This window comes from Talpa europaea (assembly GCF_964194135.1).
Source record: "Talpa europaea genome assembly, chromosome: 15".
NCBI lineage: Eukaryota > Metazoa > Chordata > Mammalia > Eulipotyphla > Talpidae > Talpa > Talpa europaea.
This window is the reverse complement of record NC_140083.1, coordinates 76,953,146-76,979,172: the sequence shown is the minus strand read 5'-3', so window position 1 is coordinate 76,979,172 and position 26,027 is coordinate 76,953,146. Positions and strand designations below refer to the sequence as shown.

General features: G+C 58.8%; 2 protein-coding genes across 4 annotated transcripts; one reads left to right on the top strand and one right to left on the bottom strand.

Moving 5' to 3' along the window:
- Positions 1 to 591: 591 nt before the first annotated feature.
- Positions 592 to 8,758, top strand: MCRS1 (microspherule protein 1; the record flags this gene model as incomplete). 2 transcript variants are annotated; one of them, XM_084256340.1, is made up of 14 exons in its annotated part: positions 592 to 991; positions 1,495 to 1,633; positions 1,982 to 2,120; positions 2,710 to 2,868; positions 3,023 to 3,132; positions 4,041 to 4,149; positions 4,439 to 4,577; positions 6,704 to 6,779; positions 7,120 to 7,148; positions 7,246 to 7,338; positions 7,537 to 7,619; positions 7,802 to 7,889; positions 8,120 to 8,247; positions 8,340 to 8,758. In XM_084256340.1, 14 exons carry the CDS (start codon positions 982 to 984, stop codon positions 8,424 to 8,426), a joined length of 1,389 nt encoding a protein of 462 aa, XP_084112466.1. In that variant the 3' UTR covers positions 8,427 to 8,758. The 2 variants fall into 2 exon arrangements, with proteins under 2 accessions (XP_084112466.1, XP_084112465.1); XM_084256339.1 differs by lacking the exon at positions 592 to 991 and adding an exon at positions 1,259 to 1,306 and having other exon boundaries at positions 1,503 to 1,633.
- Positions 8,759 to 9,142: 384 nt separating this feature from the next.
- Positions 9,143 to 25,819, bottom strand: KCNH3 (potassium voltage-gated channel subfamily H member 3; the record flags this gene model as incomplete). 2 transcript variants are annotated; one of them, XM_084256329.1, is made up of 15 exons in its annotated part: positions 9,143 to 9,739; positions 9,852 to 9,928; positions 10,600 to 10,706; positions 11,138 to 11,469; positions 12,841 to 13,058; positions 16,542 to 16,791; positions 17,231 to 17,430; positions 17,732 to 18,013; positions 20,745 to 20,952; positions 21,040 to 21,197; positions 21,578 to 21,821; positions 22,234 to 22,367; positions 23,240 to 23,374; positions 23,760 to 23,993; positions 25,651 to 25,819. In XM_084256329.1, 14 exons carry the CDS (start codon positions 23,887 to 23,889, stop codon positions 9,143 to 9,145), a joined length of 3,072 nt encoding a protein of 1,023 aa, XP_084112455.1. The 2 variants fall into 2 exon arrangements, with proteins under 2 accessions (XP_084112455.1, XP_084112454.1); XM_084256328.1 differs by lacking the exon at positions 25,651 to 25,819 and adding an exon at positions 25,343 to 25,418.
- Positions 25,820 to 26,027: the final 208 nt, after the last annotated feature.

Sequence of the window (26,027 nt, the reverse complement as noted above, 5' to 3'; positions counted from 1 at the left end):
CCATCCTTATTCCTATTCCGAGCCCCTGAAACAGACCTGGACTAACCCCCCTCCTTGGGTGTGCACTGGGGTGGGGGGGTGGCGACGGGTGGAGGGCCGGGAAGGAAGGCGCTGCAGACCCTGCCTCTGCCCACAGAATCGGGCGCCCTCTACCCCGATGTCGAAACTCCTAGCCACGTCCTGTGGAGCGCCGCGACGGCACACCTGGGGACAGGGCCTGAATGCTGGAGAGCAGGGCAGAAGGGGCGGGACCCGCTACCGACGCGCGCCCCCAAAGAGTCCCAGTACTTGAGTTCACCCGCGATTGGGAGCGTCCCCTCTTCCCCCCAACACACACACACACACAGGCGGTTGATATTAATGCAGTTCCCAAACTGCAAATTGTAGTTTCCATGAGCTACCACCCACAGATTCTTCAGCTAAAGCTGCAAATGGGAAAAGGCGAGATGGACTTGTTGGAGTTCCATCTCCCTTTCCTTTTCTCCACCTTGGCCTGGGAGAGGGATGTTGATGCTGCTGAGCCAGTGACAGGCCAACAGAAAAAAAAGTGAGCCAAAAGTCCCTTATTTTTGTTAGCATATAGTCAAGGCCGTTAATCCAGGGGCTATGCATAGAATTAGAAAGGTCCCTGTACCTCCTACAGTAGCATGTGACTTACATTTTTCTGGAATCCCCAGGTTTGATCATATTCTCAAAGATGTCAGTGACCTTTAAAAGGCTACTGGTTTGTCAGGGTCACATCTGTAGAATGGAGCCTTCTGTCTTTTTTCTCCTGTGTCTTCCCTAGCTTATGGGACGTTGGAGGCCTGTTCTGGTATAAGGCTGACCGGTTAGAATCCTGAACCTCAGGGACCCTCATTTTCCTTTGCAGAATCTCCTCTCAGCCTCTAACCTCGCCTGGTCAGAATCCTTGGATGAGCCTGTAGGACCCTTCTTCCTAGCCTTGTGGTTTGGAACCTGTGGTTGTGGCATTGTAAGAGGATGGACAAAGGTATGAGCTTGGGCAGCTCCCCAAACTCTCAGGTGTTGAGTATCTGCTGATTCTGCCTGTGCTGGCTCTATCGCACGTGTCTTTTGGTCCTAGCTGGGGGTGATTGTCACCTTCCCCTGGGCCAGCATTACCATTGTACCTCTCGGCAAAAGCCACAATTGACTGACTTGTTATTGAGCTACCACACTTTGACATCACTGCATTTTGATGGCAGAGGGAGCTATTGCCCCCAGAGCCCTGTGTCACCATCAGCAGTCTGACCTGAGCATGACATATGGCACCGGGAAAACTGCCCAGCATGGAAGGTCAGGCCAGGTCTGAGCCCAGATGGGAGCTGAATAGTCAAGAATCTCCCACCTTAAAGCTTTAAGTGTCAAGGAAGTAGGGAAGGGGCCATGAGGGCTAGCAGGGGGAAGAGGGACTGAGAAGGGATCCCATACACAGAAGCTCGGGGCTCTGCTAGAAACTTAAGAAGTCTAAGTTCACTGTTTCTTTTTTCCTAGATTCTCAGGGGCTGCTAGATTCATCCCTGATGGCATCAGGCACTGCCAGCCGCTCAGAGGATGAAGAATCACTGGCAGGGCAGAAACGGGCCTCCTCCCAGGCCTTGGGTACCATCCCTAAACGGAGAAGCTCCTCAAGGTAGTAAGGATTTGGAGGGCCAGAGACTGGGCAGGGGCACTAGGTGCTGCACGCCTTCACCCCTGTAGGAAGTGGCTCCCTGATCCCCTCTGGGGGCCAAAGCATTTGCAGAACCTTGTATTTTTCCTGTCCCTACCAAATCCTCCCTGTGGCCCTGAGGGCAAGGGAGTGAAATCTTAGATCTTTGATGTGAAACCTCCAACGGTGGAGTTACGCAGTTCCACGCTCATCCTCTGAACCAGAGCAATGAGCACCCTGCTGGGAACTGCTCTTTTAGAGGTTGGATGCAAATGTGAGTGGGCACTAGGGAGGGGGCAAGGAGTGCTCTCTGGGTTGTGTTCTCCACAGATTCATCAAAAGGAAGAAGTTTGATGATGAGCTGGTGGAGAGCAGCCTGGCTAAGTCCTCCACCCGGGCAAAGGGCGCCAGTGGAGTGGAACCAGGGCGCTGTTCAGGGAGTGAACCATCCTCCAGTGAGAAGAAGAAGGTGAGTGACTGGGAGCTGAGGGGCGGGAGCCCATGATAGATTTCGTGCTTCCCACAGCACTTGTCAGCTGGCTTGAGCTCTGCAGAGGAGGCTTATGAGAGGACCAAGCTGCCCCCAGCCCCAACCTCAGATGCCTCTCTCCTGGGAACCCATCTTTCCCTACTCTCCCTTTCTTGCTGCACCCCCCTACCCTGTCATTGCATCCTGTATCACATTCTGTGTGGGAGGCATGGAGCTTGCATCTATTCTGGGAGCAGACAGCCTGTTCCCAGCATTGCTGGGTGTAAAAATAACCCCCAGGTGGCATTGATCTGGCCCCAGACACTGTACCAGCAAGAGTGTTTTCCTGGTATTCCTCCCCACCCACCCTCCACTCCAGTTGGGGGTGCCACCAGCAAAAAGTAGACCCCATATGGTCAAGGACTATGTAGAATTATTTTGGTGGGGGCGGGTATTAGAAAGCTGAGCTTCTGCTTGTGCTGCTTATTACTGGGTTGGGCTGGGGCCTCCACTCGGTTCATAAAACTCAGGACCTGAACCTCAGCTGCCCTGATGCTGGCTTTCAGCTCTGTTCCTGTCCTCTGCACAGGTGTCTAAGGCCCCCAGCACTCCTGTGCCTCCCAGCCCAGCCCCAGCTCCGGGACTCACCAAGCGGGTGAAGAAAAGCAAACAGCCACTGCAGGTGACCAAGGATCTGGGCCGCTGGAAGCCTGCGGATGACCTCCTGCTCATCAATGCTGTGTTGCAGGTTTTGTGTTCCCCTTCTTCCCCCGACCTCTAGTTTGCAAACTCCTCTCCCCCTCCCCCCCCCAGCCTCGGTTCGGCCAGTAGTGTCAGTGGGTGGCAGAGGAAGGGTTCTTCCTAGCTGTAAGGCTGCACCAAATCCCTGTGGGACCTTGCAGACCAATGACCTGACATCCGTCCACCTGGGTGTGAAGTTCAGCTGCCGCTTCACCCTTCGTGAAGTCCAGGAGCGCTGGTACGCTCTGCTGTACGATCCTGTCATCTCCAAGTGAGTAGGGCTGCCGCCAACAGCAAGGAGGTACTGGGGACCCCAGAATTTGGCTCCTGGAGCAGAGAGAATTGCGGAAGAGCTCCTGGGGCCTTGCATCCTGGGATAATATTAAGACCTACCAGGCTTTGGAGAAAAACTTCCCACTGCCAGCCCTGCTAATCCTGGCTTAATGCCAGAAATAAAGTAATCTGGAAGCCCAGGAAGTAGCATGGTAGAAAATACCCGGATGGGTGGCAGGAGCCTTGGTTCCACCACTGTATACATTGTGGTTTGGGGAAGGTCAACTCCTAACCTTTTTATATCATCTCCTACAACTTCTTCCTCCATAAGAAAAAATACTGAGGCCCCTCCAGCTCCAACGGCCTAAGCGCCAAGTACCAATGCACACACAGTGCACACACTTCCTCCCCAGTCACTTCTTTTAATATCGGAGTTTGGATGTTCAACACCCATCTCCTACTCCTCAGCCCCGGGCACCACTTAAGCATTAGCCACAGCCCTAATTGACCAGGAAATGGGCAGGGCTCAGCTTGGGGAAGAGGAGGTGGTCAGTGGCTAGTGGGTGGCAGCTTTGGCCTAAGAAGAAGGAAGGTCAGGGTTCGGGGGGCAGGGGAGCAGCAGCTGGTCTCAGGATCTCCCTCTGGCTTGGGTCTCTCAGGGACTGTGCCTTTAAGTTTCTTCCTGGGGTTCAACCCAGCAACCTATTTCCCGAGTGGTCTGTTCGTGCTCATGACAAACCCATGAGATCAAACATCATCAAAAGCCTTGGGCTTTTCCTATTGAGGGCCTGGTCTCTAGTTCTGGATCTCAGAGGCCTGCAGGTTTGGACGAAGCAAGAACTCCATATTGCTTAACGTCCTCCGTTTGTCCCTGCCCTGACCTGTGCCTCTACCCCCCACCTCCAGGCTGGCCTGTCAGGCCATGAGACAGCTGCACCCAGAAGCCATTGCCACCATCCAGAGCAAGGCCCTGTTTAGCAAGACAGAGGAGCAGCTGCTGAGCAAAGTGGGATCGGTAAGGCTTAGGGCTGGTAAGATTGAGGGACCGGGCAGGATAGGAGCTGGACCACCTAGAAAACTGATGGGGGCAACTCCACCATCTGGAAACATGCCCATGCGGGTGCTCACACATCTGCAGGGAACTTGATGGACAGGGTCTTCAGGAAGAGCCAAGCCTGGCTCTCTGGGCAACGGTAGCTATCTTCTTCCAGCTACTGGGGGAGACTGGGACAGGGACTGGGGAGGTAAGGTAGAGGTGGTAGTGAGAAAACCCTCACCGAAACCTCAAGCTTCTTGCCCTCCAGGCCAGCCAGCCCACCTTGGAGACCTTCCAGGACCTGCTGCATAGACACCCTGATGCCTTCTATCTGGCCCGTACTGCTAAGACTCTGCAGACCCACTGGCAGCTCATGAAGCAGTATTACCTGCTGGAGGACCAGACAGGTACCTGACCCCGGAGCTGACAGAATGGGCGTGTGTGACGTGCAGTGGTCTGGGCCTCAGGTGCCCTGGAACAGATCCCTCAGCAGCCCCTGGTGTCTTGTTCACTTGATTTGCAATGAAAATCCCTTCTAGAGGGCAAAAAAGGAGCTGAAATGGGCATAAGCTTCATGGTAAGAGAAGCCAAATTGCCTGGAGTCCTGAGGAAAAAGTCTACCGTAACTGGGCATTACCACGTCTTATTTTTCCCTTTGACATTTTATCATTACATAAATGATATGTTAACATCTTCGTGAATAGCGTTCAGACCTGAGTAAAATGTGACCGTCCCCTCCACGGCTACCCTTCTTTATTGTGGAGATAACGACTGTAGCGATAACGACCAATTTTTTGACCCTCTCTGCTCCTTCCCTCGCTCCGGTTCCTTCTCACCACCTCACTCCCACCAGGCGGGCAGCGCTGTCTGCTCTGGAGGACTTCCCATGGGGACTTCCTGCCCAGTCTGTCTGTCTGCCTCCTTCCCTGGAGGCCACGGTGCTCGCTGATTCCTCAACAAAACTCACTCTCTAGTAACAAACATTTAGCAAAGCTGTCTGGTTAAACTGGAGGAAGCACCTCAGTTGGGCTGGGGTTCAGGGTCGGCTTTCATAGTACCTCACATGGCTTTCACTTCCTGCAAGTTGCTGCCTTTACCTCTTATACAGATTTTTACAGTTCTGAAAAGGAAGCTTTAGTCATGCCTTTCACCTTACTCCCTGGGCCTGCCCCTTCTGATTATATTATGATTATATTACTATGAACGGATTACTAGGAAACCTGCTTGTCAGGGAGCACCCCGTCTGTCCTTCCCAGGGATCTCCGAATTTCGTGTCACTAATTCTGCAGCTTCCAAATCACTGCTGCTTCCTCAGGCTCAGAGGAAAGAGGAATGGCCTCTGGATAAAGTTTACTTTGGCTCCTATAACTAGTTCCCTTGTTGCCATTTTGAAAGTTATTTTGTAAAAACCTATTTGTTGCTTAAAGCTTTAATTTTTCTTTTCATGAGTCCTCTTATGTGGGTGGATTTCTCCTTTGCTGCTGGGAGCTGAGAGACTCTAGGAACAGGGAGTGTACATTGCTGGGTGTCAAATCAGTTGACTGTTAAATGGGTGCAGTTGCAGGCAGCACTGTCAGGAAGAGGGTTAGTAGGAGTGACCGCCCTAGTCCCGTCTCCCCACGCTGTCTGACTAAAGGAGGCAGGGTGGGGGTGGGCCTTTATGATTCCTCTGCAGCCCATCTCAGCTCCCTGGCAGGCAGTGAGGACACCTCAAGTGTGGTCCAGCTCCTCAACCAACCATTCCCCAGCCTCTAGCTTGGGGGAGCTGCTGCTGAGCAGACACTGCCGTCCTGGGAACATCTGGCCTTAAGGCAGAAGTTCCCAGATCTTTGGAGCCCTACCCCCTGTTACATTGTGACCAGGATAAAACTAGAAAACTTTCATGAAACAATAATTACTCTCATGGACTCTGATATTAATCATCACATTTTATTCCTTTTCTTTGGGGAAAAAATTAATTTCATGACCCATTAACACATCATAACTCACATTTTGAAAAGCACGGGTTTAAGGTGGGACAGCGCCCTTCCAACTCTCTAAGTGGGACTTGACTGGTGAGTGCCTCGTAGCCCCTCACTGAGTGTGGCAGAAAATGTTTGGGGGCCTGTTATGTGGCAGGAGATGCATAATGGATTTGTAAACAGGAAAGCAGGGCTTCTCCTGGCTCTCCTAAATTAGAGTCACAGTTGAACGCTCCCTCCCGCTGCCGCCTCTGTAAAGTAGAGCTAACACAGGGCCGCCCCTGCCATGCCCAAGGCTGAGAGCACACCCCGAAACACCTACACAAAAGGGCAACTTTTGTCTCCTCCTTTCTCTTAGCACCCCTTCTGTCTTTGGCTCCCCCATGAATGCTTTATGCCAAATTAGTGTGCAGCCTGATCGGGCACGCGCTCCGATACTGTATTGTGAGAACTTTCACGAACAGCATGAGGGTGCTCACCTGGACTCTGTCTCTAGAGTGTCCTCTCAGTAGCTTCTGCTCACCAGCTTGGAGTAGGAGCGCTGGCGCTGACCCTCCCTGTCTTTTGTTCAGTGCAGCCACTACCCAAGGGGGACCAAGTGCTGAACTTCTCTGATGCAGAAGACCTGATCGATGACAGCAAGCTCAAGTGAGTGGCAGGAGGCCCTCCCGGGACCGAGCTCTGCCCCAGCCACCTGGGCCTACCTGTCCTGCCGCAGCAGTCAGTCAGCCCTGACTCCGCTTCAGTTGTCGCTGCGGGTGCCTGCTTGTCTGCGTTCTCCCCCGACCCCACACCCTCACCCTGCTGTGCCTTGGCCCTACCCCCACACCAGCCCCGGGGAAGGAGGCCAGGCCAAGGCCAGAGGACCAGCCTGCCGGGCCACTTAGCTACAGGGGCTCGGGGAACCCTTAATAAGCCAGGTTGTACCTGATGGGGGTGGCCGGTGAGCTGGAAGCGGAGCCTGAGTCTTCCTCTGCTTGCCCCCCAGGGACATGCGAGATGAGGTCCTGGAACACGGTGAGTGTACCCCAGTAGGGACGCTGAAGTGGGGGGAGCTCCCGCTGGGCCAGAGGAGGCCAGTGCAAGATGGCCTTCCCACTGCACCTCACCCTAGAGCTGACGGTGGCTGACCGGCGCCAGAAGCGAGAGATTCGGCAGCTGGAACAGGAGCTGCATAAGTGGCAGGTGCTCGTAGACAGCATCACAGGTGAGAGGCCGGTGAGCAGCAGGGGTGCTGAGAGACCCGTTGGCCAGGCGTCCACCCCCTGAGCCCCGGCGAGTGCCTGGCTGAGTGCACCCTCCTCGGGCCGCTGCCTCCTTGCCCTCAGTAGCCCCGGTGCTGACTCCCTTCTGCCTGCCTGTGGCGCTGAGGGGTGGCTCTTTCCTGCCCCTGCCCCTCCCCCAGGCATGAGCTCTCCGGACTTTGACAACCAGACGCTGGCCGTCCTGCGGGGCCGCATGGTGCGGTACCTGATGCGCTCCAGAGAAGTAAGGCGGTGGGGGCGCGGCCCCTGCCTGTCCTCATCCCGCCCCGCCCCCCCCCCTTCCTGAGTTTCCCTCGCCGCCAGTCTCCCCTCACTGCCCTCTCAGCATCTGTCCCCGACTCCTCCTCTCGCCCCGACCTGTGTGGACGCTCCTCCGGCCCTCCCTCACCTGCCGCATTTCCCCAGATCACCCTGGGCAGAGCCACCAAGGACAACCAGATTGACGTGGACCTGTCCCTGGAGGGGCCGGCCTGGAAGATCTCAAGGAAGCAAGGTACCAGCAGGAGGCAGCGCCAGGCCGCCCCTTCGGCCTTGTGCTTCCGTGGGACCCTTCACGGAGCTGCTGGGCCCGAGGAGCTCACATTTCAGGATCTCCAACTTGGGTATCCTGGGCTCCTTCTAGCCTGTCCCCAGGAAGCAGAGAGGGTACCTGGGGGCTTTGGGGCGTCAGGCTGTCTTCTGCCCCTCCTCTTCCCAGCATCTCCTGCCGCTGTCTCCCCACAGGTGTCATCAAGCTGAAAAACAACGGTGATTTCTTCATTGCCAATGAGGGCCGGCGGCCCATCTACATCGATGGGCGGCCTGTGCTGTGTGGCTCTAAGTGGCGCCTCAGCAACAACTCCGTGGTGGAGGTGAGCTGGGAGGGGGCTGGGAAGGCCGGGATGGGACCCAGGGGCGCCTCGCCCATCCCACCTCCGTCCTGAGCGTCTCTCCTCCCTCCCAGATTGCCAGCCTGCGGTTCGTCTTCCTCATCAACCAGGACCTCATCGCCCTTATCCGGGCAGAGGCTGCCAAGATCACTCCACAGTGAGGAGTGGCGACGGGACCCACGGACTCTCTCTGGCCTGTTTCCCCTGCCAGTCCAGCCCCTGTGAGCTGGGAACTCGAGCTACTGGAAAAATTAGAGTGGGCAGTGGGAACCCAGCTGCTGCCCACTGATCTGAGCCTCTGGCAAGAGGGTGGGGCTGGCCCTGGGGAAACCTGGCTGCTGGGGCCCTCCAGCTTCCTTAGGGCCAGAGCCCCTCCCTCTGCGCTCTGCAGACCACCCTCCCTCTTCCTCCAAAGGTCCACTTCCACCCTTGTCTCCAGTGGATTGGCTTCGGACTTTTATTATTTTTCTTTTGTAAATAAAAAGCACTGAGTTCCAAAGTAGTTCCTTTTATTATTTTTTTAATATAAAAAATGTGGGGACAGGTGAGGTGGGGGCACATGCAGGGGATGGCAGAACCCCCCTTTGGCCTCAGGCCTCTGCCCTCAGCCTGCAGAAGGAAACCACGCAGTCAGAGGAATACGCTGAGGAGGGGCCCCCAAAGTAGGGGCCTGAAGATCCCTAGCCCAGGAGCCCCTCCGGAGACTCCCGCCCACCCTTTGCAATTCGTGGGCCAGGTCCTCCTTTGTGCTCAAGCTCCCTGCCCTGAGCCAACAGGCAACCTGGAGTCCTGGGGGAGCTGCCGCCCATTCACCCCAAGGCTGGGCAGAGCAGCAGATGGCAGCATGTCTGGCAACACTGAGTTCTGGGGCTGGCAGTCAGACCCCTGTGCCTTCTTCCTGGGTCCACTGGACCGTGCCAGAGCCATGGCAGCCAATAAGCACCATCTCCAGGCTATGGGGTTCCCAGGACAAGGCCAGGCCCCCCGTCCCTGGCGGGGGCTCTCCAGTGCTGGCAGCCTCGACCTGGTTCGTGGGCTGCGGTGGCCCGGTCCTAGCCCCGTCTTCAGGAGGCGGCGAGCCAGGGGTGCTGGGCTTGGGACAGAGATCTCCTGAGCCAGGGGGCTCTGAGTCAGAGGTGGAGGTCCAGAAAGGTGTGGCTCGAGGCCAGGGCGAACTCTGAGATGCTGGGGGCCCCCAGGGCCAGGGTGCCATGAGTGGAGAGGGCCCTGGACGAGGGTGGGGCCAGGTTCCACTCAAGACTGAGCCAGTCGGGGGCTGCAGACAGTATGAATCTGCCCCTGTGTCCACACACAGAGGCTGCAGGAGCCCAGAGCCACTGGCTGGGCATGGCCCCTCTCCAGATGCCCGAGGACATGGGCCCTCCCCATGGGGTGCCAGGACCAGCTGCACAGCCTGGCGAAGTGATTGCAGCCCCTCCCGCATCTGCAGCACCTGCTCAGACAGCTCTACCACCTTCAGGGAGAGAGGAGGGTGAAGTCAGAGGAGAGTTGGCCCAACGTGAAACAGCAGTACCCGGCCCACCCCCCCCCCCCGCCCCGCCTCCAAGACCTTGCCCCTCACCCACCGCCTGCCGAAGCTTGTCCAGTGTGTCTGTGTTCTTCGATTCGCTGGGCCCAAGGGGAACAGTGAGCAGAGCATTCTCTGTGGACAGTAGGATGGGGTTATCAGCCGGGGCTCGCAAGAGGAGCCAGCATGGGGGCCAGGCCTCGGCCCCAGTTAGCACAGACCACTTTGGCCGGGCAGGGCCGGACATCACTGGAAACAACCACTTCTAGCCTTACCCAAGTTGCTGAATTCTGCCCAGGGCGTCAGGGAGGCTTGGACACACCACCTGGGCGTCCCCCCTCGGGAAGCTGCTGTCTGTGCCTGTGTCTTGCACCGTCCTCCAGGAGCATGGACACTCCTGGGAGCTAACCACCTGACCCGCTGCTAGGACAGTGGGACCTGGCCCTGGCCCACTTCTAGCTCTGCTGCCCCAGCCCTCTGTCCCTGCAGTAGCCAGACACTGCTGCATCTAGTGACGTCTTATTTAACAGGCGCAACAATCATTCTAGAGGCAGGAAACAGTGAGAATCAAGGTCACAGAGCTAGAGAGTTGACAGCAGAGATCCAAACCCCACACCTAGCTATGACAGCACCGGGGTGCTGGCCTTAACCACTAGGCTTCCCTGCCCAAAGGGTGTGGGTGGGTGAGGACAAGAAAGATGGACAAAGTCAGTGCCCTGCCAGTCTGTCGGAGGCCGAGAGTGCTTGAGGTTCACAGGGCAAAGGGACTGCCCTACTGACCTCCCCCCAAGCCCGGGCCCCAGTACCTGGTCCAGGGGAGGGGCTGCTGCTACATTCCGGGCCAGACTGCCCCACGCGGAAAGAGAACCTGGGCTGGTCGGAACCACAGCCGTCCTCAATGCCATCTACCACCCTGTGGACCCAGGCGCCAGGGCAACAAGTCAATCTCCAGGCAGCTACTATGGTGTTTCACGGGACGCGATGCCCCAGTGTCCACACACAGAGGCTGCAGAAGCCAGCGCTAGACCGAGGGGCTCGGGGCCCCAAGAGAAAGGTGACACGCATCAGAGCTTGCAGTTTCGTTGGGCAGCAAAGCTTGAGCAACAGGAAAAAAAGCAAGAGTTGCAAAGCAAGAGTTCTGAGGCAGGGAATGACATGCATGGGACGGTGGGGTGGGGGCAGTAGGGAGGTAGGGAGGCCAGAGGAAGCTTCCTGAAGGCAGGTGTGAACCAGGCAGGTGGCGGGGTTAGGAAGGAAGGATGGGCAGCCAGGGTGGGGCTCCTGCCTGCCATAGCCCTATCACCATCATCTCTGCCAAAGTGTAGTAGCCCAGGGCCCGCTCACCTGGGGCTCAAATCGGGGGGCACATTCCATGGCACAGGAGGCAGCCGCAGCCCCTCTAAGCTCCGTGGGTGAGCAGAAGGGCCAGCCTCAGCCCGTGAAGCCCCTGCCCGGCCTGGCCGCCCTCTGCGACCTAGCCGCGGCCTGGGCACAGTCGGATGTGGGGAGAGCAGCTTGGCAGCTGAGGACGAGGAGGTGCAGCCAGGTGACAGCAGGGGGCTGGAGGGCTCGTCAGCGGGGGCTGGTGAGGCTGCAAGGCCTTGCTCCCCATCTGTCTCCTTCTCTTCCAGTGTGGACATGAGAGTGTTGTCGCCACTCAAGGAGCTGGTGTCTGCCTGGGGACAGTGGGGGAAAGGGAACCAGCACAGATAGCCTCTGCGTGCCCTCCTCACCCCCACCCCTGCCTCATCTCCCTAGAAGGGAGAACTGTCTGCATGAAGCAGGATGCCTCCTGTCTCCCACCCCGCAGACACAGAGGCGAGGGGTGGGGGAGGGTTGATTTTCTGATGCTAACATAAAGTCACCTAGACTTGGAGGTGTTCATTGCCCCTCAAAAGTCTAGCCAAGGAGGCCTCCCTGGTGGCGCAAGGGGTTGAGACGCAACCTATGAAGCTGTCCGCAGCCACTGAAGCATGAGTTCGATCCCCGGCCAGGGAGCTACGCACATGGCGCAGCAGACCTCTCCTGCCTCGCCTGCTGCTCCCCTCAGCAGTGTGTTTCGTCATTCTGCCTGCTTTGTTCCCCGCTCTGTCTCTGGTGAATCCTCTCACCCCCTCCCTGTATCTCTGGCCTGTACCCCAGTTCTTGTATGTATAAATAAATAAATAAATCTTTAAAAAGAGGGCCTCCCCGGTGGCGCAGCGGTTGAGCGCTGGGTTGCGAAGCTGCCCGCGGCCTCTGCGGCGCCGGTTCGATCCCCGGCTGCTCCCCGGCCACCGGAGGAGGGTCCCACATGGCGCGCAGACCTCTCCTGCTGCCCGCTGCTCCCCTCAGCAGTGTACTTCGGTCCTTCTGCCTGCTCTGCTCCCCGCTCTGGCTCTGGTGAATTCTCTCACCCTCCCACGCTTCTGACTGCACCCAGTGCTTGTATAAACAAACAAACAAACAAACAAACAAATAAAACATGCCTCTATTAAAAAAATAAATAAATAAAATAAAAAAAATAAAAATAAATAAAGAAAGAAAAAGTCTAGCCCAGGGTGGTAGACACTCCACCTCTGCTTGGTCCCTTGGGCTCACTGAGCTATCCAAGAGAATAAAGTGCTAAAAACTGGTTTAAAATTAGTGACATAAACCAGAAAAATTCAAAAAAGCCCCCAGAGTTGTCCTGTTTTCACCATGACGAAGCAGGGGCAGCTACAGGGCCCTATTCAGAGAAGAGACCTGGTGCCCAGCCCGGCCTGGCCCTGCCCCACGGGCCCCCCACCCCTTCACCGGCTGCCTATAGGCTCCCTGTCTCCCTCACCTAAGGCTTCGCCAGGACGGGACCAGGACGTCTAAGTGGGCCAGAGTGAGCCTGACAGGTGGCCCAGGACAGTTGGGCTGGGCTCTAAGGGCCGAGGGAGGGGTGAAGGGGCAGGGACAGTGTGCAGGGGTCTCTGCACAGGCCATGTGCTCACACAGAACCTCCACAAAACTCAGCTCGGCCCACCCAGCAGGTTCCCTGCACCCCCAACCCCTTCCATGCACGTACCCAGCACCCTCACCTCCGCATGGGCTCCGCCGGCACCCAGGTTGTAGCTGAGCTCGCCTCGGAGGCCCCGGCTGAAGCGTGGGGCAAACTCAGGATACAGGGCGAGGCTCTCGTGCAGCCCGGCCAGCTGCAGACACTGCAGGACGCAGTACGTCAGCCCCTTCACATCGGCGTTAGCCTTTACCACCTGCTCTCGGCGGGGCAGCTCGCAGCCGATCAGGTCACCCTTCCCTGCGGAAAGGAAGTGGAGGTCAGAGAGCCCTTACCTTCAACTGGTACAGGGGGCATCCTTGTGCCAAGCAGGGACTTTCCAGCCAGGTGCCCACTGTGAGGCCTTAGAGCCAGGACAGAGCCAAGGGACCTGTAGGGTAGGTAAAAATATCAGGCTTTTCTGCCCTCCCGCCATCGGGACAGATGCCGGAACCCTGCGGCCCTGAATGCAGGCCTGAGGGCGGCACCTGGAGTAGGGTGTGGGCATGCTAGATGAGATTCACCTGGGCTGAGACTGGGCTTGTAAGGGCGGCGTCACGGGGACGCCAGTAGAAGCCAAGGAGAAGCCGAAAGAGAAGCCAAGAAGCGGAGAGAGAAGCAGCAGAATGAACGGAATTGCAGAGAAGCAGAGAGAACACCAGAGAGCCCAGACAGAGTGAGGATTTGCTGGGGGCTGGGAGGCCTGCCAGCCTCCCGGCCCCCCAGCACCCCTGCCTGCCATATGCCTGGTGAACCCCAGTAAAAGCCTGAAAACCCGCTGAGGGCTCTAGGACTCTGACTCCTCCTTTACCCGGTCTGCTGGGTCAGAAAACCTGCTCAGTGGTCATTCCTGGCCCTACAGACCCCAGCTGCCTGCCTCCCTCGCTCCCCAGATGGGCTTGGGGTGAAGGGCCCTCTGACCAAAGCTGACAAGAACGCTTGAAATCCAAGCTACCACATTGAAACATTTGAATTTAAGCTCTGAGAAGACTGAGCAGCCCAAGGAGAGGGTTCCCAGGGTTCCCAGGGTTCCCAGGCTTCCTGCGGGTCAGAATCCTCTGCGGAGGTGAAGTTAACCGGGCTCCCGGGTGTGGCTCCCAGGTGCTATCCTTACCTACAGAATCAGAGGGTTTCCTGGACACCCCACAGGCCCCACAGGTGATTTGTTCAGGGGCCAAGACAGGAGCCCGCAGGGCATCGGCTCATGTGACACAGTGTCCTTCGCCCCTGACCCCCAGGGCTTCCTCCATACAATAGGGCCATGTTTGAACGAGTCTGCTCACCAGCAGGCGTCAGTGATAGAGAGCAGCCACGCAGCAATTATAAAATTACAGTGCACACCCCAATCTAGAGATATTACACTGTGGGGAAGAAAATGTGTATCGTAGAAGCGACGAAATAGGTGTCTCCCCTCAGGGACGCGGCGAGGAGCAACGAGTCAGTGTAGATCAAGCACCAACAGGACCCACCTTCCTTCCCTGCCTCCCAGGAAGTTACCCACAGGTCTTCCCCAACAGGGAGGTACACCTTCCGGTTTGGGCAGAGCACCCACTGCCCTCCCAGGGCCACTCAAGCCACAGCAGGACAGTCCACATGGTTGGAAAGCGTTTCCTTATCCTGAAGGAAGAAGACGGGCAGCCGCCCCCCCACCCGGGCTGCCTCCTGCTGCCAGAGGCTCCCACGGAACTTAGAGGCCCCACACACACACCTCTGGCCTGTACCCCAGTTCTTGTATGCATAGATAAATAAATCTTTAAAAAAAAAAAAAAAAGTGAAACACGACACAACCAAGGAAAGTTCGTGCCACTGGACTCAGGGCCCGAGACCCCCAACAGGCTTACATCTCAGCCAGAGCCTCCTGCTCAGCTCCTCGAACCCCATAAGGTCCTCCTGGCCCTGCCACCCAGTGCACCTCTCTTCATCTTGCCTCCTTCCTCCCTCACAACTGACTGCACATGCTTGGTCATCAGTTCACGCACAGGGGAAGGCGCCAGAACTGGCACTGTGATGCACAGCTATCAGGGGCCGCAGGGGACATCAGGGTATTCAAGCAAGGAGGCAGGTGGGGGTGCAGGAAGACAAAGGAGAAAACCAGGTCATCCCGAGGGCTGGGAACCAGCATCCCTCGGGGCGTCCAGAGCCATCATGTCAACGGAGGAAATGGTTCATCTGGAACAAGTGGGCAGGGACAGGATGGATCAAAGTTAGCACACCTCCCCGGGTGGCCAGCCCCGAGGCTCCGTCTTAAAACTGAATGTGGCTATTCTGAGCCTTGGTGCCTGGCATCGGTAAGGAGATACTCTCTCTCGGGACCCACGCCAGCTCCCAGCCACACGGCTTCCTCGGCTCTGAGCGGAGAGCCATCTGCCTAATGATGCACTCGGCCATCCCGCTTTGGACTGACCAGTGTGCTGCTGTGAAATCCTTCCAAATCTCCTCTCCAGGTGGCCACAGTTTCTCCAGGGTCACTAGCACACTCTCCAGAGTTCTGGCAGAAGGCCCAGACGCCAAGCTCACGAACAGCAGAGAAGAACAGCAGAGAAGTGCGTAAGAGCCTCTCACCCTGCAGCTCCCAGCCCCCCACTGTGTTTCTTTTCTCCTGTTTCCTGAGGGAAGATCATCCTCTCCAAAGGAGGAAGGATGGGCACTCCGTAAGCTCCCTGGCATCTGGTCTTCCGGGCACTCTGGGCTAGGGACAAACCTCAGCTTCTCAGGGCATGAGCTGTGCCCACAGTGAGTCCGCAAGCGCTTGACTCCCTGAGGACCCTGCTGTGGTCTGAGCACCCCCCCATGACAGTGCCGAGTCCCTCTGCTCACCAACCAAGCAGCTCAAAGTGTCCCCGGCCCCGGGGTGTCACTGCTGAGTGCCTCACACAGCCCCAGAGCAGGCACCCCGCATTTCCCCAGCACTCAGGCCTGCCTTCCTAAAGCCTCAGGTGGCTGCTCACCCGTCCTGAAATCAAGCCCTTTGAGCTCGCGCCTCCCCGGGGCAGAGCGCCTGGAGGCCTGGAGCAGTGAGGAGCACGCTGGGCAGAGGAGGTCCCCAGGCCAAGGCACCCTGTGATGACCCCCTGGGAAGCTCTGTCTCCTTCTGAACCAACCATTACCGCCCTGGACTCTGAGGTTCCCCTGAGATGAAGCCTGTGCGGGGCTGGGCACAGGGCGCGGCGCTCAGACCCCGAGGTCCGCCCTCCGGCAACCGCTTCATTGTCCAGGGGGCCGACGCTTCCTCCTCACCTTTCTCTCATGGGCAGGGAGGTAGGTACGCAGGGGGGGCTCTGCTCTCCTCCATCTGGGGCTGGCCTGCTCTGTCATCTGACTAGCCTCTCACCTCTCTCCACGCCCCCTTCCCCCGGCAGGGCCAGAAAGCAAGCACCCGACAGTTTTCACTGCCCCCTTTTCCATGCGGGCCTGCTTGCTCCCTCCAGCACTTCCATTTGCAGCATTTAATTTTCCTTCTTGACAAGAAATTTTGTTCCCCACAGTCTCCTCATGAACTAAAGACTGCCTGTCCCCACCCCCCCCCACCCCCCACCCCCGTAAGATCATGTCCACCCCCTGTGTTGCCACCTTGTGGCCACTGGGTCACCTCTCAAGCTCTACCCAGGGCTTGACGGCTCCATTCTGGCTGTTTCTCCCCAGGTGGGCCTGCCCGAGTTCCCTCTCCAGGACTGGTCCAGATTGGGGGGCCCCAGGGTTCTACCCCTCTACAAGCCCATGGGGGCATCCCCTGCCCTCACAAACCTAGGATGGCAAGCACGGTGCCGCCCTTGAGCACCTCCATGGAGCCGGAGCAGACGAAGTAGAGGGCCTGGAGGGCGTCGCCTTGGTGGATGAGGTACTCGCCGGGCGTGCAGAAGGCGGGCCGCAGAGCCAGGGACAGTGCCCGCAGGCAGCCCCGGCTGGCCGCCTCAAACAGGGGCAGCTGCAGCACCTCTTTGTGCAGGTGCATGGCGATGTCCGCTCGCAGCTCATCAGGGAGGCTCTGAAGCAGCTGCAGGTGGGGGAGCAGGTGAGAGGGGTTGGGGTGGCAGAAGGGAAGGCAGCCTCCAACCAGACCTTTTCTACCCCAAGGGGGCCTTGGTGGGGGGTGTAGGAGGAACTTGAGGCCCCTTGCACACCATCAACCACTCAGGGCACAGCATCGAGGTTGTCCCTGCCTCCATCTCAACCACTTTGCCCCCCCGACCCCACAAGCCCCCATCTCTCCACCCCCACTCCCATCACAAGAAAGCTAACATTCCCCCTCCTGGCCACAGGCTTGGCTGCCGTGAGCAGAGGGACTCCAAGTCTCTTCTGCTGTCCCTCCAGGACAGAGTGGAAGGAAACAAGGAGGCAGATCCTGCTCGCCTGGCCCCCCAGGCCACTCAGGAGAACTTCAGGCCAAGCGCGCACGCCTTGCAGGAATGAAGGCTGCCCGGGAGGCCGCGCACCTCAGTGGTGTCTATGCCGTTGTTCACAGCCCAGGTAGCCTGGAAGTACTCGAGCATGCGCTGCTTTAGGGGCTTGGGGATGCGGTGGATTCGGATGTAGTCCCGCAGGTCGCGGGTGCGGCTGTGGTACAGAAAGCGGCGGGCGTACATGCGCTGGATGATGGCCGTCACGTTCCCAAACACCACTGCGTGCATCAGGGCTGGGGGGGTGGCAAGAGGGTCACCTCCAGGCCTGCCTGGCCTGACCTGACATGATGCCAGACACCCCTGTCCCTGTCTCCCCCCGACCCCCACCCAGGTAAGGTGCACAGGGCCTGCAGGGTGGGGGGGCACGGGCCCTGCAGCCGAGTGCAGTCTCCCAGCCCCTCCGTGTTCCTTAGGCCCCCAAAAGCAGAGCCTCTGGGAAGAACCTTGGGACCCCGGGGAAGTTAGGAAGGGAGGGCCGCCTGAGGCCAGAAGTCTGGGAGTAGGCCCCGAGCCAGGGACAGCGGCAGGCCTCACCGCCGATGAGCATGGTGCAGATGGAGAAGATCTTCTCGGTGTCCGTGTTGGCGGACACGTTGCCAAAGCCCACGCTGGTGAGGCTGCTGAGCGCGAAGTAGAGGGAGGTGATGTAGGCGCTGCGCAGTGAGGGGCCTCCCAGGAGCTCCAGCCCTGTCCCGTTGGCCTCATTGCTGCTGCTGCTGCAGTTGTCACTCTGGCCAGAGCTGTTCCCGGCAGCTGCGCTCTGGCCCACCAAGTAGTAGGGCGTCTCCAGGCGGCGGGCCAACTCCTGCAGCCAGCCTGGGGAGCGGGCGGGGCAGGCCTCAGGTCATGGGACAGCACTGCGGCTCTTCAGGTAGGTGTGCCCCCTGGCACCCATGGGGGAGGTGACATGAGATGCAGATCTACCCCCTGTGGCTTCCCGCCACTTTCTTCCTCTTCCAGCCCAACACACCTCTCTCCACCCCCTCAACCCGCAGCAAGACAAGCACACGGAGATGAAGCTGTCATCTCCCCAGCTGTCATCTCTGGGTGCTGAGGATGGAGGAAGGAGTATCGCACCCTCTTCTCCACGGCTGGCACTAATCCCGGCACCAGGCCCAGCTGGAGAGGGCAGAGGAATCGCTGGGCCCACCGCGCCAGCCACGGCCTCATTCCCAGGGCCGGTGGGGTAGGCCGCCTCCTCCACTCTGTCCACTGGATCCTCTTGCTCTTTCTCTGAGGTCATTGTTCCAGAAAGCTGCTCCCCATTCAGTTTCACCCCTACTCACAAGCATACGACCCACCGAGCCTCATGCACACGCTCTCAAGTATACACATGTGGATGTGTGCAAACATGCCACATTTATGCTCCACGCAGTGGACAGGCAAAGGACACACATGTTTGAGTACATTCCCGGTGGCACAACCATGGCCACTCACACAGAAAAGGCCTGTGCACATCTGGGAGAGAGACAAGGGGGTGAGAGGCAGGAGCATGGTGGGGGCGTGGCCGTCTCGGACGTGGGCACCTGGAGCTGGGGCCTCTGGAGGGAGGGAGACTACAGAGGCTGTTCTGGAGGCTGGTGGCTCCCTGAGAAATGCCACGCATTATCTCCCTCTGTATTTAGCACAATCTTTTGAAAATCCAGACTCTCTCCACTGGCGCAAAGGAAATCTGGGCCAAGAACCCTGTGTTCACACCATGGGCAGTGGAACAGGGAAACTGAGGCAAGGAGACTGTGGGAAGGTGCCACCCATGAGGCAGAGCTGGGCCTGCAGGAGGGCACTGTCCCTCCACAAGGACACCCCTTCCAGGACTGGGCCTGGGGAGGGCTGGGTGCGGCTCCAACCTATATAGTTGGGGAGGGGTAGTTTCTTTGGAGGAAAAAAGGGGAGATGATGATGTGAAGGACTTGGAAATTCCTCCCAATGTGAACTAGTACCAGCTCCAAATAGAAAAAAACCACTCTAGAGCTTGGTTTTCAAGAATAGTCCGTCAGCCTCCCACACTTGCTCTCTCTCCATGATGCGGCCTGAGTCTCCCTGGGAGCCAAGGCTGTTCATTTCTGCCCAGCAGCCCCCATGAGGTGGTCAGAACAGAGGAGCCATGTGGATGCAAAACTAAGAGTGTGGGTCCTGTTGCAAGGGGGAGGGAAGTTGGCCTGAGGATTCGGGGTCTCACTCTATTGTGGGGTCACAGTTTTGCATCACCATTATCTGTCTCCTGCCCCCTGACCTCGTGCTTGCAGGGGAGCCTCCACCACAGCCTCCCTCTGAGGAGGGCAGGAGCCAAGGAGCTCGCAATGCCCAGAGCATCCTGCTTCCGTGTGCTCAGCAACTAGCGCACTTGGGGAGTACGCCATGGGCCCCTGGGTCACAGGCTGGTCTCCACGGGCGTGGTGAGGAGAGACTTACAGGAGCCGCCTCGTCCCTGATCAGAGCAGGTTTCTAAGACAACCGGATGCCTGGTGACCCCACCAAAGAGCAAGGCCGTCATGGGGGGGCCATCTGAGCAGCTGGTCTCCTGCCCACAGACTGGAAACAGCGCTCAGAGCTAGTTACCAGGAAGCCGACAGAGCTGGAGGGCATGGGAGGAACAAACACTCATTTTAGAAATGTCTGGAACAAAGTGACTGGAGTCAGAGGGAAAAAGGATGGAAGTTGAGGTGCTCACATTAGTGGCCCCAGTGGAATCACCAGGAAGAGTGAGGTGGTGGGGGGGAGAGACCTGAGGAAAGTCTGGCATGGGGAGGGCCTGCGGCTGGGGTTGGGGTTGGAGAAGGCCGGGGCTGGGGGGGGGGCATCACACAGGGTAGAGGGAGTGTGGTTGGGGGGTCAGGTGGGACAGGGACTTCAAGGGCGATGGCAGGTTGGCCCCAGAAGGGCACGGTGACCTTGTGGGTGACAGTCTTTGTTGAGAGATGGGGGTGGAAGCCCTCCTGGCAAGAGTTAAGACGTGAGTGGGAGGTAAACAGAGGGAGGAGCTAGGAAAGTGGAGGTGAAATGAAGGAGAGTGAAGACACTGGTGGGACATGGAAAAAAGCTGTGTTTTAGGCTAAGAAGCCACTGAAGAGATGCAGCTTGGAGGCGATGAGAGAGAGGAAAGCGCCTTAGGAGCCAAGGTGGTGAGGGACAAATCTGAGAAGGTGGCAGCAAAGTGCCAGGAACCAGAGGACCCTGAAGGTGGCCTTCTCCTGAGAGGGAAGGGGTTCCCAGTGGGGCAGGGGGTCACAAAATGTGATAAAAGTTTAGCCACGAGGAGTGAACAAGTCTCCCTCAGGCAACCTGCAGGATTTCTCCCCAGTGCCTGGCAGCTGGAGAGCAGGCCACATGCATCCTGCACACACACAGGCCCCCACCTTCTCGTCACAAATACTCAACTAGTTGTGCCCATGTGTCCCCCTGCCACACATTCCAGCACACACGTGCAGATTTGCACGCCTCTCTGACACGTGGCATCAGCTCACAAACACCCTGAGGACACCCTGAGGTGTCCTCACGCCTGAATAGCCCCCCCCCCAGTACCGATCCCCCAGGACCCCCCCAGTACCGATCTCAGGAAGCTCAGACGCGCTGCTCTCGATCTCCCTCTGGCCAATGTAGAACCAGACGCAGGCCACCCAGTGGGCAAGCAGGGCGAACACAGCCATGAGCAGGGTCAGCACCACCGCGCTGTACTGTGAGTAGCGGTCCAGCCGCGGGAGCAGGCGCAGCAGGCGCAGCAGCCGCACTGTCTTCAGCAGGTGGGCCCCAAAGTACTAAGGCGAGGAGGGGAGGGAGGGCGGTCACCCTCGGCCGGTGCCATCCGTCCTGCCCCAGAGCCCGCCGAGCCCGGCCACACTGACCACATTGACTTTGAAGGCGTGCAGTAGGTCGAAGGGCAGCGCCGCGATGACATCCAGCAGGAACCAGGTGGTGACGTAGTGGAGGCAAATGGACTTTGGGGCAAACACCACCTGGCCTGACTTGGACACGAATGTGGTGCGGAAATTCAGGACAATGTCTGTGGAGAGCGCAGGCGGGAGTCAGCGTGGGGCGGGGAGGAGCCGCCATCTCTGGGCACCTGCTCGGTATCTGACACTGGCCCGGGCCTGTGCATGCCTCGTCTTAATGCTCACAGTAGCCCTGAGAAGTGGGCCTTGCTGGGCCTGTTTGAAGTTGGGAGCAGCTGAGGCTTGGAGAAGCCACCAATGGCTCAGGGCCGAATAAGCCATTCGTGGCGGAGACAAGTTTGGAAGCCAGATCCGATTTCAGAGGCCACCGGTCACACACACAGGAGGGCAAGGGAGATATATGTGGGGTCTGGAGCCATGAAGACTATGCCCACCCAAGCTAGCGGGGCACCCAAGGCGGGGCAGGGTGGGAGGCAGAGAGCCCACGTACCAAGAATGAAGAGGACCTCCACAGCCAGGTCGCAGACGCTGGGGGGGCCACGGGCGGCGCTGGGCTCCCGGGCTGTGCTTACACACACGCTGTAGGGTACGGTGACAGCCACGTACAGGGTGGCTAGCAGGATGAAGCCGTCCCAGGTGGCCCTCAGGGCCCCACAGTGCAGGAGGATGAAGGGTGACTTCCGAATGGCCGCCACTTTGTACTCAGGCAAGTTTGGTTTCTCTCCAAACACCCCCTAAGTGAGGCAGGGCAGGGAGGAAAGGGAAAAGACACTGGCTGAGTTTGGATAGGGTCTGGGACAAGCAACCACTCGTCTCTCGTCCCTGCATTCTCAAAGCCATCCCTGATGTGGGCACGAGAGCCCCCGTGCTACGAATCAGAAATTGAAGATCGCTAAGGTCAAGTGATGTAGCCGTTAGGGGAGGAAAGTGGATTGAGCCAAGGCCCATGTGACTCGAGCACCAACATTACACCTCTGATGCATCAGGCAGGTGACATTCCTTTGCCCGGCCAAAACCCCCAAAGCACTGGGGAGGGGCCCCCTGACCCTGTGGACATTCTATCTGTGATGGGCTCAGTTCTTCTGTCTCTCCCGCTTGCCCATCCCCTGCCCATCCCTCCGACACACACCCTAGCGAGCAATCCACCTTATTGAGCTTGTGCTTGCCCTTGGGCTGCTTCTGCAGGTGCCCAGACAAGTGGTAGAGCACAGCCCGGCTGCGCCGCCGGTTGGCATTGAAACCTTTGGATCCTGCCCGGCCATATCGGCGCCGGCCACCACCTGCAAAACAGGAGCCATGAGTACAAGCAGGGGGTGGGGGGCACCCACATACCCCAGTCCAGAGTCTCGGTTGTCAGATACCAGTGGCTGGCTCTTGGACTGGTCTGGCTCATTGACTAGCTTATCTTTTTAGAGTTGGGGTTCCAGGGTTCCTACTTTCTAGGATCATTTACCAAGCCCAGAAATGAACAATCTTATGAGTGCTCACAGACACTGTTCCCAGTGCCAGCTTCCAGGAGAAGGGGTTTGGATGAAGGCAAGGCGGAAGAGGCTTTCCCTAGGCAAAGGCCTGGGAGGAGATCAGGAAGGTAGTTCCAAGTGGGGAGAGAGTAGAGCAAGAAGGAGCCGTTGGACCTCTCCTGACTCGCCCGCTGCTCCCCTCAGCAGTGTATTTCGTCAGTCTGCCTGTTCTGCTCCCCACTCTGTCTCTGGTGAATCCTCTCACCCTCCGGCGCCTCTGACCTGTACCCCAGTTCTTGTATAAATAAAATAAATCTTAAATAAAATAAAATAAAGTAAAACTAAGTTTACAAATGTTTAAATAAAGAAGGCTTTGAGCAGTGGTTTATGATGAGGAAAGGGGACCAAGCAGGTCTGTACCCAGAAATGGTATTTCATGGACACCAGTAAAGGTTGTTTGCTTTCAGCTTCTTAGTAAAGTTGAATTAGAAACTCCAACTTTGTCCCAACTGGTCTGTTTGTAAAGAAGAAGTCCACCCCTAGGCATGTGGAGGTTAGAGCAGCACAGGCCTCAAACAGTCCCAGAGGGAGTTAGTGAGGATGAGAGGTGTAGGGGCACCTGAGTGCCCACCTGGAAGAGCCCACCACACCCCAGGCCCAGCAGCTAAATCAGCAGCCCCAGGGGCACCCACCTGTCTCTTTCCAGTTGTCAGGGCCCCCTCGGGTCTTGGTGTCACTGATGTCCTTGTGGGAGACCAGGAAGAGGGCCACCTCGCCTTTCTCATTCTTTATGGGTATCACATCCAGGAGACACCAGAATGGGAGCCCTGGGCACAAAGACAGACTCAGCCCAGCCCCCATTCTCCACTCCCCCAGGGGACCAGGCCTTTCCTGGTATGGGAGTGACCAAGGCCCAGTCCACTTAGGGTAGGGCTTGCCAGAACAGGGCAGGGCCAGGCAAGGGACAGCAGAGGGGATCGTCAGACACGTGTGCTCAGAGATCCTCTGCTGAGACAGGGACATTTTCCTGCTGGCGTCAGCCAAAAGCAGAAATTGAGTGGAGGCTGAGGCTGGAAGAGAGGAGATGGGTATTTGGGAAAACGGGATGCGATCGGAGGTGAAGACGGGAATGGAAAGGAAGGCCGGGGGCAGGGGAGGTGCCGGGCTGCGTGAGACTACAAAGGTGGAGGGGGCGACCAGGTGGCCCCTCACCGCTCTTCCTGTACAAGATCAGTTCAGCCTTGAATTCCTTGTGCTCGTCAAGGGCCTTTCGGATCTGCTGGCGGACGAGCTCGCTGGTGTCTGGCCCGTAGAGGAAGGAACAGGCACAGCCCCGCTGCATGACCTCGGCCCGGGAGAAACCCGTGAGGTCGCAGAAGCCATCAGAGCAGTAGACCACGGGGAAGAGCCCCGTCACCTGGGCGTTGCCCAGCACGAAGTTACTGTCTGCAAGAGAGCACCCCTCAGAGGTGGAGTGGGGGGTGAGGGGCATAGCATCTTACCCCTCTTTCCCCAAGTGCCTGCAACCAAAGGGTGGGTGTTACAATTCCCAGGAATCCTAAGTGCACGTGTTGGGAGTGGGAGGAAGCAGTTGTTTAAAAACAGGCATTACCTGCATGCCAGCGCCCGGCCAGGGCCCACTCCTCGCAGTGAGTGTGTGCCTGGCATCCAAGAATCAGCATGTGTGAGCACTGAAGTTGGTACAGGCAGCTCTGTGTGAGAGCTGTGCCCTCTGGAGTCTATCAGGAGCAGCTTGGGGCAGGAGATGGGTTTGGGGATGCCCAAAAGGAGGACAGCAAGACCAGCTCCTGGGGCTCTCAGCCCCATCTCTGTCTCTGCTCACTCACCGGCCAGGTACCCAGGTAGCCTGGCTCCTCCCGCTCGGATTCACCTGGACTGAGAGGCAGTCCAGGCTACCACCCATTCTGTATTCTCAATTTAAGCTCCAGCCACCGGAGCCAGCTTAGGAATTACTGAATGTGATCAAGAATGGGGGTGTAAGAATGGTAGCTGAGCACCAGAGTCTGGAGCCAGAAATGTACTGGGGAGTGGAGGGGGGGCACTGAATCAGCAGGCTGCAGGAGCCAAGCACTGGGCAAAGCAGATGGAGAAGCCTTTGTGTGTGTTGGGGAGCGGTGGGGGCGGTGCTCAGGGATGGTCCCCCACCCTCTATCAGTGTCCTCCTACCGCGGAGCCCCCTGGGCAGAGATTTGGGAAGCCCCCCCGGGTGATGTGAGGAGGGAGGCCGGAGGGCCTCTCACTGCTCGGTCTGTCTTCAGACCCGGGGAACCTGCGATCCATAAGCTCTGTTCGCCTTCTCCAAACTTCCTCAGTCTTGGTGGGAGTCCCCGAATCTATCTTCTGGGAGCCGGCCAGGTTCCACGGGTTTCAGGTTTTGGGCTTAGGCAGCGAGGAGCTTGGGCACACTGTTCCGCCTGCTCTAGCTCCTTTTGCAAAAGCCTCTTTCTAAATCTGTTTTCTGGGCGCTCTAGGCTACCCCTGAGCACCGCTTCCTCCTCACCCCCGACACCGCCTGTGCGGGACTGGGATGGGACGCCCCCCCTCGCCCCCCACAGAGTTGGGGCGGGCTGCACGCAGTCGGCTTCCCGGCCCCAGACCCGGGGCTGGCTGCGCGGCGTCTGAAGGGAGATGGCGACCCCAGCTAAAAGCGGGACGCGGGGGAGCGTGTGAGGGGCGAACAGGAGGGCACCGGCTGAGATTTCGGGGCGCGGGACCGGCGGGACCCCGGCGGAGGAGCGCTCCCAGCGAGCGAGTGGGGAGAGGGTCGGACTCACGCGTGCCGTCGAAGCGCGTGGCGATGGTGTCCAGGAAGGTGTTCTGCGGCGCCAGGAGTCCCCGCATGGCCGGCATTTTAGGCGGCTGTGGCAGCCCGCCCCATCCCTCCGGGGCGCCGGGGCTCCGCGCCGGGGGAGGGCGCCCGATGAGGCCACCCCCCGCCGCGCCCCGCGCCCCCTAGCGCAGCCGTCGGGGGGCAAAGCCCGCCCCCGGCTTGCAGGCCCCGCCGGCCGCCCGCGCCCGAGGGGGTGTCCGCGCCGTCGGGGCGGGGGGCATGGCTCGCGCCCCTCGCGCCCCCGCTGCCCACGAGTCCCGGGCTCCGGGCTCCGGGCTCCGCGCCCGCTGCGCGCTCCGCACCTCCGCGCGCGCCGCGGCTGCGGGTCGGCTCCCGACCGGGCTCCGCTCGGCGCTGGGTCCCCGCAGCTCCCTCCGTCTGTCGGGGAGAAGCGGCAGTCTCCCTCCCTCCCTCCCGCGCCCGCAGCCAGCGCCGGGTAACCATGGCGACGGGGCACACCCAGCCAGGTCCGCCTCCTTAAAGGGCCAGTCCCCCCGCCGCGGGCTCCTCCCCCACTGGGGACCTCGAGGGGGCGGGAGGGGCGGCGCCTCCCCCTTCCAGCCACGCCCCTGCTGCCCCGAGCTCCCCCCGCGCCCCTGGGGGAGCGAAGGGCCAGGGCCTGGCCCCGC